Source organism: Porites lutea, chromosome 4, assembly GCF_958299795.1.
Source record: "Porites lutea chromosome 4, jaPorLute2.1, whole genome shotgun sequence".
In the NCBI taxonomy this organism is placed as follows: Eukaryota; Metazoa; Cnidaria; class Anthozoa; order Scleractinia; family Poritidae; genus Porites; species Porites lutea.
In genome coordinates, this window is record NC_133204.1 from 29097516 (window position 1) to 29110929 (window position 13414).

Genomic DNA, 13414 nt, shown 5'->3' on the forward strand with positions numbered 1-13414 from the left:
CTTTCTATAAGTATGTGCTATTTTTGTTTTTTACTTAGTTTGATTGCTTTATTTATAAACTGCAAAGACAATATCCTTGCAATTATTTTATTTGTCTCAACAATCTGTCTCGCTGGTTATATTATATTCTTTACTGACTGCAATTTTACGCAAGATGTCAAGAAAGACATTTAAGAGAATATCAGGTTAATTTGAGTTTTGAATGTAATATTGTTACTGCAACAATTCACCGAAATTACTGGGGATGTCATATGATATTACAAAGATTAATTTTATCCTATTTCTCCTTCACCAAGCGACGATTCAGCAGAGAAATATGTTGAGGGACTTTTACTTTCTCATTATGACAGCAAGTGTAACTAGAATTTTTGGCCTATCTTAATCATGGAAAAAAACAGAATGTAAATAAAGAAGAAGATTATGGGATAGGATCCTAAAACGTTCTTTAAGTGCAGAAAACAGTCATTTAAACTATTTTGCTTTAACTTGTATCAAGTCTATTATAAATGAAGCAATGGACAGCACTTTTTTTGCACAAGGCATTGTTTTATACTGCCAAATTGACTTAAAATCTGGGTACTAAGACGACTTAGTGAACTTTAGGGGAAAAACGTTTTGCTTATTACGGATTTCATATTTCTCTATCGTATTATTATTATATAAGATATACAGGGCAGGTACGGCCTGTCGACGTCAGATTTGGGGTGGCGCGTCCTGTACATAGTTCGGAATTTCCTAGTCTTTGTTTTAAGTTTGGCCAGCTCTTTTTGTTTATGATGTTAAAACTGTAAGTTACCACTGGTACTACTAAGGTGTTGATAGCTTCCTGTTTATTTGCGGAGTTCAGCTCAGACTTGAGTACCATCAAGATCCTGTGATAGTGCTCTTTCCGGACCTTCTCTTTCATCTGACAGTGCTGGATTCCGTCTCCCTCGCTGACTCCGAGGAACTTATACCACCGTCTCCCACCAATGTGGCCCGGGTTCAAATCCTGGCGTCAACACCATATGTGGGTTGAGTTTGTTGTTGGTTCTCTCCCTTGCTCCGAGAGGTTTTTCTCCGGGTACTTCGGTTTTCCCCTCTCCTCAAAAACCAACATTTCCAAATTCCAATTCGACCAGGAATCAGGTAGACGAAGAACCACTATGTGGATGTGCTACCTGCAAATCTTTATTTATTTATTTATTTACTTATAGGTACCTTCCTAATCTAGGTCCTGGATGACGGTGTTGACGTCAAGCTCGATGTTACGTACTTAGTCGGCTAGTCGCCCTTTTTTGAAGGTTGCCTTGGCGCGGTTGTTCTTGTTGTCATTATTATTATTATTATTATTATTATTATTATTATTATAGTTATTATTATTATTATTATTATTATTATTATTATTATTATTATTATTATAAGAACCTTTTATTGATAACAAAACTAACTATTAAAGCCTATTTACAATTAATTCCGCTAAAGAAGAAAAAAAATATATATATATATATATTCAGTCAAAGCACTATTTACAAGTCATTTCATTTCATAAGCTCCTGTTCATCTCGATTGGTCATTATTATTATCATCATCATCATCATCATCATCATCATCATCATTATCATTATCATTATCATTATTATTAGCCTAGTTATTTTCAACGGTGGGTTGTTTAAAAAGATTTAAAAAATTTTCTGCCATGCCTTTAAATTAGAGTACTTGTTTTATAGCCTAGAAATATTGCGTCTCTTTCTTCGATCGCGTCGGGGAAAAAAAATGTCCTAATCCACACGCGATTTTCTGTTATAAGAGGTACATATATATACTGGGATTTTTATGAATTTTCCTGTCTATGTAAGATCAAGAAATTGCAACTCCAAACTTTTAAGTTGAAGATATCAGCGAAATCGGTCTCACTATAGTTCAATTCATACTTACCTTCGAGGCGTGGGGAAATAAAACAAAAGAAATCACCTAAGGATCATGAATAAATAATAATAAATTGCTCGTTATCCAAGTCTCGGAGCCAAGTAAGAATTGAAATATCTCGAAATTGTTCTACTAAAGACAAAAAAATATAACCCCACTTTTACTAAAGTTTAAAATTTGGACAAGTCGCAAATGCTGTTATATATACATTACGCTAAGTATAAAAAAAAAGAGAAGGCAATATCTGGTGTTCCCTTTTTCCTTCCTTTTTCCTGATCCTTTTTTTTCAGTCAATAGTAGAAGAAACATTCTGGACGGTATCGCGGCTCTTTCAATCTCTCTACGGTATGCTGTTGATTTTTTTTCAAGATATGGATATTTTATTCTTCGCTAGATAAATTTCATAGGCAGGATTTAGAAGATAACAAAATTCAAAGATTTCAAATCTATTGTACAAGCGAACTGAGAAATTAAATTGTTTTTTCGGTTGATGGATATGACAAAGCAAAATTGACGGACGACGATTTGATGACGTCACGTCCGGTCCAAAGATTCCTGCATTGGAAACTTTTTTTGTTTAGAATATTTTAGTTAATCATGGATTTTTCTAAAGATATTTTGCACAACTTAAAACTTAGTGTACAAGTTAGTAATTTGGAATCTAGCCGTCAAGGTAACATCTGATTAATTTCTTTCCTCCTTGATGTGCAAAAATGATTCACCTACAATCAGAACGAAAGAGCAAAGAAGCTTAGGTTATTTGTAAAAGGCATCTGCTTCGTCCGGATCGCAAACATAGCGAGTATCTACTCGATTCCCCAGAAAAGGTACTGTTCATATTAATTTCAAATTCCTGCATTACTTTTCAATCCCATTTGATGCCTTAAGTTTCGTGGTTTTACATTAACTTCAGATAAATGGGTAAAGCTTATTTCACTCATTTTGGTGAGGTGTCCATTTCGCGATGATGGCTAGTATTTGAATAGTTGGTGCTTAAACTGTGTGCTCGGATCACAAGGCTAAAAGACTTGATTGAAATAATAAGAGTGTCGTACTCTCAAACTGTACTTCCTTGGCCATTATCATGCGTGTAGCCTGTTACAGTCGTTCAGATTTTGGGGACAACGCAAAGAGATGTGAGCTAGGAATAAAATTGAAGAATGTGTCCACATTGTTCTTACTAATATTAACTACGCTAATATAGTGATAACGTTGTTTCTTTATTTTTTTGAAACTAACAACCCACGTTGTCCTAATCTTAAAAGCTCTTCATCTCCGACCTGTAAATGTTGTCGTTCAATTTTATCTTTGGTTCAATTTTTATTTTATTTTCTTTTGGGATATGTATGATATAAGTAGTTTGAAATTATTACCAGCGATAAAATTGAACCACAACATAAACATGGTTCAGACTTTCCCTTATACGGAGCTGTTCTAAAACGAATCATGGCTCTGTATTAGTGTGCACTTAAAACGGGCCTCTGAAGTAGCTGTAGCTGAAATGAACTTGTACGTTACAAGGACTAATATTTAATAGAACGTCTCATTTTACGACGCACTGAATAGCAAACACACCCATTTAATTAATGGAACATTAAAAAAATTGAAATTAATTTGCTTTCAGTCAGTGATGTTTTAATCACTATTAATAGCTTAGATAGTTTGAGCACATTTCAATACATTTTAGCGGATTGTTACTTCGTGAATTACGTCAAGACGAGGGTGAATTAATATTACCTTAATATTACCAATATCTGGAAGAACTTTATAACGTGACTGTTAAGATAGGGTTCCCTTTTCCTTTGAAAATGCTGCAATTAATCATGTATTTATTTCTTAAAGTTCTTCAAAAAACATATCCTAGTTTTATCTCAATTCTTCATCTTTATATCAGTTTCGTTTTCAACTGCAAATTAAACTTATCATTTTCTTAGTGATACAACATCTTTGCATACTCTTAGGCAGGCGTTTTATAGCGATATTTCACATTGTTAATCGGAGATCTGAGGTGCATAGTTATACTAAGCCTTTGCTTATGGAATAACAATGTAGCTGGTCCAAAATTATCCGTTTTTCGTTTTTAATAGGACGACGGATTGAAAGCCAATGACGTGAAAAGTGTTCGAGAATAGGTCGATCGAAACAAAATGGCAGCGTATTCAGTCGTCTGTCGGGTGGTGTCAAAATTGTTTTTGTAGATATGCATAAATAATGATTCACTTACAAATAAAATGAAAGACTGACGAAGTATGTAAATTTTAAATGGGGCAATTGCTTCGTTGGGATTTTAAACGAAAAGTGACGATATCTACTCGATTTTCTCTAAAGAGGTACTGTTTGACTGTATTAATTTTACATTTTGTGCGTTCTTTTCAATCGAATTTGATGCCTACGTTGTTATAGCGATACTTAACAGTTAATCTAACGAATGGGTTAAGCTTATTCTAAGCCAATGGTAATGGAATAGCTAGCCCAAAATTAATAGGACGAAGATCTGAAAAACCAGTTCCACACTTCAGGGGTGAAAATACAGTGGGAGAATAAATAATTAATGCGATCGAAAACATAACGCACCGTATTCAGTAGTCTGTCGAATGGTGTCAGAATTGTTGTTGTTGTTGTTTTTATGAAAGCACAAACGTAGAGATTGTCTTTTCTTCATGATTTACAATTCCCACTGCTAGTTAAGCCTTGAACAAGGTGCTCTGTTAATCACGACTCATGATTAACAGAACTGCGTTTCAATCAACAACAACAACAAGCTTTATTTGCAGGACCATATCATGAGTAGATACGCTTACAGTGCTGTTAATTCAGTGGAGTCCAGAATTGTATCTCATGACACAGATTTAGGATTCCGGTTGGAAATATATCTGTACTCTTATGCTATATTGTAGGTGTATAGCAGCTGTAATGAAGTGAAAGCATGACTCTGCAGTTGGGAAACCTTTAAACGTCTTGACTAATTTCCATGTTCAACAATCTAATTCCTCGATAGTAAAAAAACATTTCGTATTGCTTTATTATAATTTTATTTGGGATACAACAAATTATAAAGATAATTGCAAACACTCCTTTACTGTACCTACGCCCAAATTCCAAATTTGCGGACTGGTCCAAGAGTCGTCTCGGAAAAAAAAGGCGTTGCCATTACACCAAACCAAAAGGTAAGGCCATTTTTCATTGCTCGAAGCTGAGATAAATAACTACTAAAATTGAAGAGATGAATTATTTGGTTATTACCTATTGCCTTTTTTATTGTTGTTGTTGTTGTTTCAAAAGTGTTCTTTCTGTTCCTTGGTCGTCGCGATAACTCAGTCAGACCCGTTCTGTCGATACGTCAGGGTATATATGACACTGTTTCTGACTTAGTGAGCAATTTAAGGGGGTAAAACAAAGTTTTTCAACTCTTTTGCGTTCACCACAGTAACGCCCTCCAGCAATCCTTTTAAGGAACGTTCTTTAAACTCCTTTTTGGAGTCCCACCCAACTCCACCGTAAGGAGTTAAATTAACCCAACTAGAGGAGATTATTATAACTCCTTGAAAATTACTGTGTAGTGATTCTAGCACCTTCATTCCCAGCTCCAGAGGCATGGGGGTAAGGTTTTTCACCATTTTCGCAATTTTGCAGCAACGGTCCATGATGTCACGCGCCCGTTCGTCGACGTGTACATTGTGCAGCTACGTGACCCTATTAACCGCCTTTTATTCAGTGCACAGGGCTATCTCAATGGCAAAAGTAATATTCTTGTTTGTTTATTATTTTTGAAGAGCACTCGTGTATTTACTCTCAAGACTGTATCAACGCGAGAGGAGCCTAGTCAAACGCTGTACGTTTTGACTGAGATTAGTCAAGAAAGTATTTTTCGCCATTCTTAAATCTGGGGGAATGAATTGAGGTAATTTTATTTTTAACAACACTTTTCCCGACAGTACTGCAGAAAGTTGTGAAGTGGAACTGACAGGAAAATGTTTAGATATTTAGAAAACAACGTAAATAAAGTGAATTAAAAGAAGTTACTCTGACAAACCTTTACCTGAAAAGTGTCGATCTAATATTCTTTCGTATTTATAAACCAGCCAAGGCTGAAAAAATCTGACCACTGAATATAATATCAAATAAACAATAAACGCCATTTTAAAACCTTGTTTTCGCACTGCCTTTTTCCCATGGTAACGAGTTAAAACTCCTCCAAACTAGCAAAAATAAAATCTATTTTGTTGAGTTTGACCCTGACTAATTTTGGATACCAAAGTGCAGACTTTTGTTATTAATAATGGTAGATGTAGCTTAGCTATGAAACTGTGCTCGGCCTATTTCAGAGTTCTATACATAGAATGGCCCATGTCACGGTGGTCAGTTGTGTGTTTTTTTCTTTGTGCAAGCCTCATCCGTTTTACTTAATCAGTTGTTTTGACATTTGAGAAGTCATATTGAGGTTGTTTTGATAGTTTCCTTTTTTTCCCGTTAGTTATATTGCTTAGGTTTCTTGCCTGAGTGCCTGTGATTTGTGGGGGTCTTGTTAATGATCACAAATTCCTTTATATCTAATGTGTTTTGTAATTGTTACTGTACTGTTCGTAAAAAATCATAAAGGTATTGACACTGAGGGGGGATGAGGATGAAACTAAATAGTTTTTTTAAAACTAATATCTTATACAGTGTATTCGTAACGAACGTTTCTTGTAAGAGTCGTTGTTTCCGTGAAATGTAATTTTCTTTCTGTCTGATTGAAGTCCTGGTGGTTTCTTGATGTAGTTATCCCGTTTTGCCCGACTAAAACCGAAAGATAACCAAATCCAATACAACAGAAGTTTTTTTGTACAAACGAGTAATAAAAAGTTCAAATGGTTAGGATCCCGCCCCTCCCAAAAATACATGTTACCAAATGAATATTTGTTTAAACATTAATTAATTAATATATGAGGTCAGACAACACACGTTTCACCATTAAGAAATTTTCGTTAAGTCTCCCAAATGATGTAAGTAATGCGTAGTTACGTAAAAATTATTATGTAAATTCCTCGGTAATGTGCTGTTAGGAGCTGTATTCGCACAGTTGTATGATTTGCTAATTAAAGTGTAAAAGGTAGAATCTTATCATTAGATAAATAATAGTTTCAAAATTACCTGTTCGCTTATCTTCGGAAACTAGTCTAATTCCTTAAACCTCGAGTTTTGTTTTCATTAGCTCAAAAATTCTGAGTCATCAGTTGTGCTCGCACAGAAACAAAAATAATCTTCTTCGCAAAGAATTATTTGCGAAGAAATGTGATTAACATAAATGAATTGTTTGGAACGTTTTTACTGACGATGTTTGGAGGCTTACAATGTAGTATTCGCCATTACATTTTTTTCTTATGTTTTCGAAGAAATCTAATCCAACCCCTTCTTGATCGTCTAAGGTTTTAGAATTTAACGGTTTAGTGCAATTCAATGACAAAGTAGAAATGCACCATTTTGTTTAAACGTGTCAAATGTCAGGCAAATTGTACGATGAGCCACTTTGCGTAAAATATATACTTATATTCTTTGTTTATTATTTTTCCCCTGGGACATGAATCACTACTAACATTTATGTCAGGAAGATTATTTTCTTGATTCATTTTAATATACGTGACATGACTTAACGTACAAAGGCGCGTCAGCGCCCTTTCTTATTATTATAATTGGTTGAATACCTTCCTTTTCTTTGAGACCTCACCCAATTAATTTTCAACATTTAATTTATAATTGTTTTATTTTACCTTGACCTGTTGGCTGGCAAGGCCCCAGTTCAATAAAAGAGTAATGTTGCGCTAAACGACCATCGATCGTTGGATTGGAACAGCTGTAAATGTCGGTGACTTCCGAGTACAATTGCTGCAAGTCACTTTCATTTTCTTCTTACAGATTTGCAATGATGCGTTTATTTGTGATTAGAGAAGTGACATCGTTTTTCGCCTCTCGAGGCAGCCTGAATATACATTTGCTTAGTTGAAACCATGAACCGTTTTCCTAAAACATTTACGTACATGCTGGAAGCTCATTGTTACCGAAATAAACATATAGCAGTCGTCTGAAGAGGGCACCACAACTTTCAGGTTGAACCGTTTTCTTTTCCTCTTTCTTTTTTCTGTTTTAATTACTTGTAATCGGAATTTCGTCATTTCCAGGCTTATATCCTTAAGAGACACTCGACAAAGTGTAGATTTTGAACAACATCCTTTCAAAGAATCGCACAAATACGTCTCTCCTGTGGTAAAAATATTCAAGCTTGTTTTTGGAGCATACAGGCCACATATTAATCTCTTGGAATTGTAATTGATTAATTTGCGACCACGTTGGCTAATTGCCTTGGGCACAAAGTTAGCTTCAAGGGTGCTTCACCATCAAAAAGAGGTCATTACAAATCCCTGTCTTTACAGAACGTCACCAGTGTGCTCTTATAATTCTGTGAATGACCTGAAATATTTTCATGACACCATCTGATGGGACAGTCCTATGATATTAATACTTTGTTGTGTCCTTTTAGCTTATTAATGACACTTTTTGGTTAATTTCACATAGCAACAGTCTCCAAAACAACTAATTTAAAAACCACCTGGCCCTCGCTAAAACAACGTCAGTATAAATTTGGTTAAAGTACATGGTTTGTGGTGGCATGGCGCCTTCCTTGTGGTTTAAAACAGGCGTGAAGTACTCATTCTGTGTGTTTTTTCCTTTTCCTTTTTTTTTAAGTATAAATAAGTTTGAACAAAGAAGGAGCTTTAAACCAATCCAAAGGGACACTTTTTTGCGTAAAGGCAACCTTCACATACTAGAGTAGTAAATCTTTTCTTGGTTTTTGTGCCTCTTTGATCTTCCTGCCGTTGGCTATTTTGGCCAAGAGCTGACAAACTTAAAAAGGAAGTGAGTTTCTAATCTATAAGAGATTGTTGTGTTAAGTTGACAAGCAGGAAGTCAAAACACTTGCTTTGTTGTGGCTTCAATAAAGGTTATGTAACATCAGAAAATTTTGACTATGGCTTAAGGCTTGCATTAATTTCTCGAACATCTAGCCACGTGTTAGAAATCAAAACATAGTGCACCTCACTGAACAACAACACAACCTCAGTTGTTCATCGCGTTTTATATGCTTAAAATGGTTAAATATTTTGGCCATATTTGACGCTAAAAATTGGAAAAAAAATACTTAACTTCTACAGTCAAATATTTCAAAAACGCGACGCCATTTATCTTTAAAAGTGAAAACTCTTATGAGAAGAGAATTAATGAAAAGGTTTGAAAACAGTCACGAATTAATTGGTTATACTTTAAATGTGGCATATATTAATGCAACTTCCATTCCAGTCAGTTTGGCTTCTCGGTAACCTTTCGAAATACTTTTAACCCTTCTAGAAGTTCTATGGTACTCTGTTCTTCTCAAGTTTAATCCGTGGGCTTAAAAACAAGATGATGAATTAACATATACTTTCCCCGATGCAGTTTTATACGCTCTATACTGTTCACTCCAGCTATATTTTGTATGGATTGAGTAGCAGTGCAATTTCAAATCACTTGGCATATTACAAGTTCAGAGGTTTTCACGGATGTGCTTTTTTCTCACAATGCTAGCTCACTGACAAGCCAAGGAACAAACTAGACTATGCAAAAATACCGCAACAAGGATCAAATCAATAAGGTTTAGTTGTATTATAACACTGTTTTTAAATCGGCTTAAGTGATATAGCTCTATAAGAAATCCATAGGAGAGAGAAAACAGAGCGTTTTAACCTCAGCACAACCCAATATTAGTGACAGATCTTAAGTGTGAGCTTGAGCTTACTTCTATATGTTATTTTGTTATTAATATTGTAAGAATAATAGAAAGCTTTTAACCCCCTTGGGAAGTTCTTAAGGAAATCACGTATGCGAGCTTGCTGTAGTGAGGGCAAGCATGTCTTGACAGAAATTGACAGATTGATTCTCTACAGAAGAAACTACAATGTGAAACGTAGATCTTAACCATATAAGCCTCAAAAAAATCTGAAACATATTGCCTTTCAAGCCCGGTGAAGTACTTTTTTACTACTTGTGTCGAGTAAGTTGCTGAGTTGCCGTGACTAGTACTAAATTGATGCTAGAGAAGGAAATTAGATAATGACCCCTTTTAGATCATTTTGAAATTAAACAACATAAAAGTTTTTGAAAAAGAGTTTATCTTGAAAACGAGTTTAACCGTTTTCTTTTAAAATTAGACAATAAACAGTTTATTGAAGCAATGGAATTCAATTTTATGGTTTCTGTCGAATAAACTCCCTCCTTTCAATTGTAGGTTTAGTTTTGATGATATCCGGTAGCTTTATAAGAAATACTCTACTTTTAAGGTTAAGAGAACAATATTTGCTTTAGGTTTCCGGAATTCAAAATACTCGTACTTTAAACCAACTTGTGTTGGCCAATATATCCTAAACAGGACGACTTTGCTGCCCTAACTGAATAACTGGCCAACTTCAATGGGCAGATTGTTCCGTTGTTGTTTCTTCTTGCCTTTCTTAGTTCAAGTTTTCTGATTAAGACTCCCTGTTTATTTAGATTCAATTCTGCTATTACACTTGCGATAATGCTATCGATTTGTTTAGTTTGTGTAAACTTCCGTGACATATTTTGAATTTATGATTTGACGATACCAACTTTGTATTAGCTTAAATTATTCACCAATATCGCTCCTTATCGTAAAACATTAGTTTTCTTTTACAACACACGAACTTCTTATACCCTCTCCTAACTCGAATTTTCCTATTTCGTTAAGTGTTAAGAATCACAGAACGTGTTTATTCCATCCTGCACAGCTAAGATAAAGTAGTTCTGTTTAAATTTTGCTGCCTTCTCCAGTTTTGGTTTACACCGGTCTCTCCATTGCGTGAGGCGACGACCGCACTCCAATGAAACCTCGCTGCTAAGTCAAAGAAGGATATTCCCATTAGAGTACGGTCTCATAATATACAACTTATCCAGGAGAAATTTTTCTCGCTTAAAATATTTTTAACGTTGCATATTAAACTTCGCTTATCTTCTCAGGGCTCGGCTCAAAAATCCGGAAAGGTGATCAGGCCAATCATGGACGGGAAAATTAGGCACATTTTAAAATCCATCAGAATAAAGATTTTCATCAAATTTTTCACGACATATGGGAGAACACAAAACGAGTTGCAAAGAAAGCTTTGTTTTTTTTAGTTTTAATTGACAGACTTATAATTTTCTAGACAATGAGCTAATTAAACGGAGTAAATGAGTAAAAGATCAAAATATACACACTTTTTAAAGTACTTGTCACCTGCAGCTTAACGATGTTGCTTAAGGGTGATAAATAGAACACCAACGAAGGGGATTATAAGGAAAATCGTTGGGAGACTACAAACACGCAAGCCAGCCTAAACAATTCACAGAAAAGTCAATAAAACCTAATCTGCTTTTCAGCTGCAGCTAAGACACAAAATCAGGTTAAAAAATTGTTTTTGCTTAAACTGCTACTCGCAAAACATAGAACGTTAGATGCTACCCATGCGTGCAACGCAAGGGATCACATTCTTTCAGCCTCTTCAAATATAAACGCTATAAATATTCTTCGCATGTGGTCATAATGTTACATTTCCCACGATTATTCTTTTCGGGTCTAGAACAAAAGATCGCCAAGGCACTGTATTGGCTTGGTCACGTGGCACGTTTGTCGAGCGCTTATAAGCGTAGCCGCTTTTGCGACAAACAGTATAGCCTTTACTGAGAGCAACTAGCGAACAGTACTTAATTGAGATATTAGCAAATTGTGACATAAGTACAGTGTTACCATCACAAAGAAGATGTCAGCGTTCAGTCCTGTTTCCTGCTATGCGGAGAAAGCGTCCGATTATTATCCATCTGCGGTTCCAGCCGTCAGTACTGTAACTTGGCCCAGTGCCGTTTCTCCGGCCTATGAACTGTCACCGTGGTATTCTTGGGGCTTACCTTCTAAGTTGAACTGCCACGCGCCTCCTACTCCAGCCGCTGTCACGGCTTTGGATTACACAAGTCTCTGGCCCACTGTGCCTTCCATCGGAAGCTGTGGATTCTTCTTGCCTTCTGGAAGTTCCCTGGTGAGATCCTACGAGAAACCATCCCAATCATACATCGGTTTAATTGCCGAAGCGATCCTTAGCTCTCCGGAGAAAAAGCTTGTTCTAAGCGACATTTACAGTTATATCCTGACCCGCTACCCGTACTTTAGAACGAAGGGAAGTGGATGGAGAAACAGCATTCGTCACAATCTCTCGCTAAACGATTGTTTCGTCAAGGCTGGTCGAAGCCCTAACGGCAAGGGACATTTCTGGACCATTTGTCCTATGTACTACGAAGACTTTCTGCATGGAGACTATCGCCGGAGAAGAGCTGGAAAGGTTGTGAAATTGGACTTAAAACCAACTGAGCGCCTTTTGAGCGACTCTCATCGTTATTTCGCTTTCTTTAGCGAAGACCCAAAGCCAAGTGTAGCTGTTCGACGCGAGACGACACCCCCGAGATACGAGGAACGCGATCGCGACGAAGTGCGTTTTAGCCGAGACGTGGAATGTGATGACACGATAGATCCTTCTCAGTCCCCCGATCACGATTCAGCAAGGAGAAGAAGCTTCGATGTTCAGAGCTTATTATCATCACAAAATTAGTGGACTATAGAGGACTGAATAAAGACTTGAATTGGCAAGAACATAATTTATATATATAACAACTAGATTATGATAATTTAATTTAACGTATTCAAGCTTCTTTTCTTATAGTTTGTAATAAGATAATTGTCTTCTCTGAATAGTTTTTATCCATCATTCCTCAAAGAAAGAACCTTTCAAAAAGTGGGAAAAAACAAGTATCCGTTTTCTTATTTGGAAAACTAAAACAAAACAACCTAATTTTGGATTGCGTGCGGAAGAATGATATTATCACATGAACTCAACTTGAAAACCGCAAATTGCATTTGTTTATGTAAGTTTAACGATCGCACGTATTGTTCCTTTATTTCAGCCTGTTTCAGTAATAATCATTATTTATAGGGAGAAAAATTTTGTCAGTATCACAGTTATATCACGGTTCAAGGGATACTAAGAATGTAGGGGAAATGAAAATAAAACAATTGACTTCCTAAAAGGTCTTGACGCTGTTTGTGTTTACTAAGTTCAATATAAGCTTAATGGAGACGTTATATGCGACTTCTGCTTCGTTATAAAGCAGCTGATGTTTTCCTTTTTGAATCGTGACTCAGGGCCATGACGAAACTGCTGACAACTGCCCTTTTGTTCAGTAGCTACTATAGCCACTCAAGTGATAAAATAAACATTTTAGCTGTACATGATGATGCTCTTGACGCACACTGTTCGAATCAGTCATACATTTCAGGTAAAAAGGTTAGGACTCCCTTTAACGGTTCAAAAGGCACAAATAAATTGACATTTTCAAAAGATTCATAAAGTTGAAATTTCTAACCATCTTTGGCCAAGCATTTTTTTGACATCAT

General features: G+C 35.9%; 1 protein-coding gene across 1 annotated transcript; it reads left to right on the forward strand.

Annotated features, from left to right (window-relative positions):
- The first annotated feature begins 11552 nt into the window (after positions 1 to 11552).
- Positions 11553 to 13047, forward strand: LOC140933226 (uncharacterized). The gene has a single exon (XM_073382743.1). It carries the CDS (start codon positions 11733 to 11735, stop codon positions 12570 to 12572), a length of 840 nt encoding a protein of 279 aa, XP_073238844.1. The 5' UTR covers positions 11553 to 11732; the 3' UTR covers positions 12573 to 13047.
- The last annotated feature ends 367 nt before the right edge of the window (positions 13048 to 13414 follow it).

Coding starts and splice junctions, on each gene's coding strand:
- LOC140933226 (XM_073382743.1), top strand. CDS start 11,733: ATGTCAGCGTTCAGTCCTGTTTCCTGCTATGCGGAGAAAGCGTCCGAT.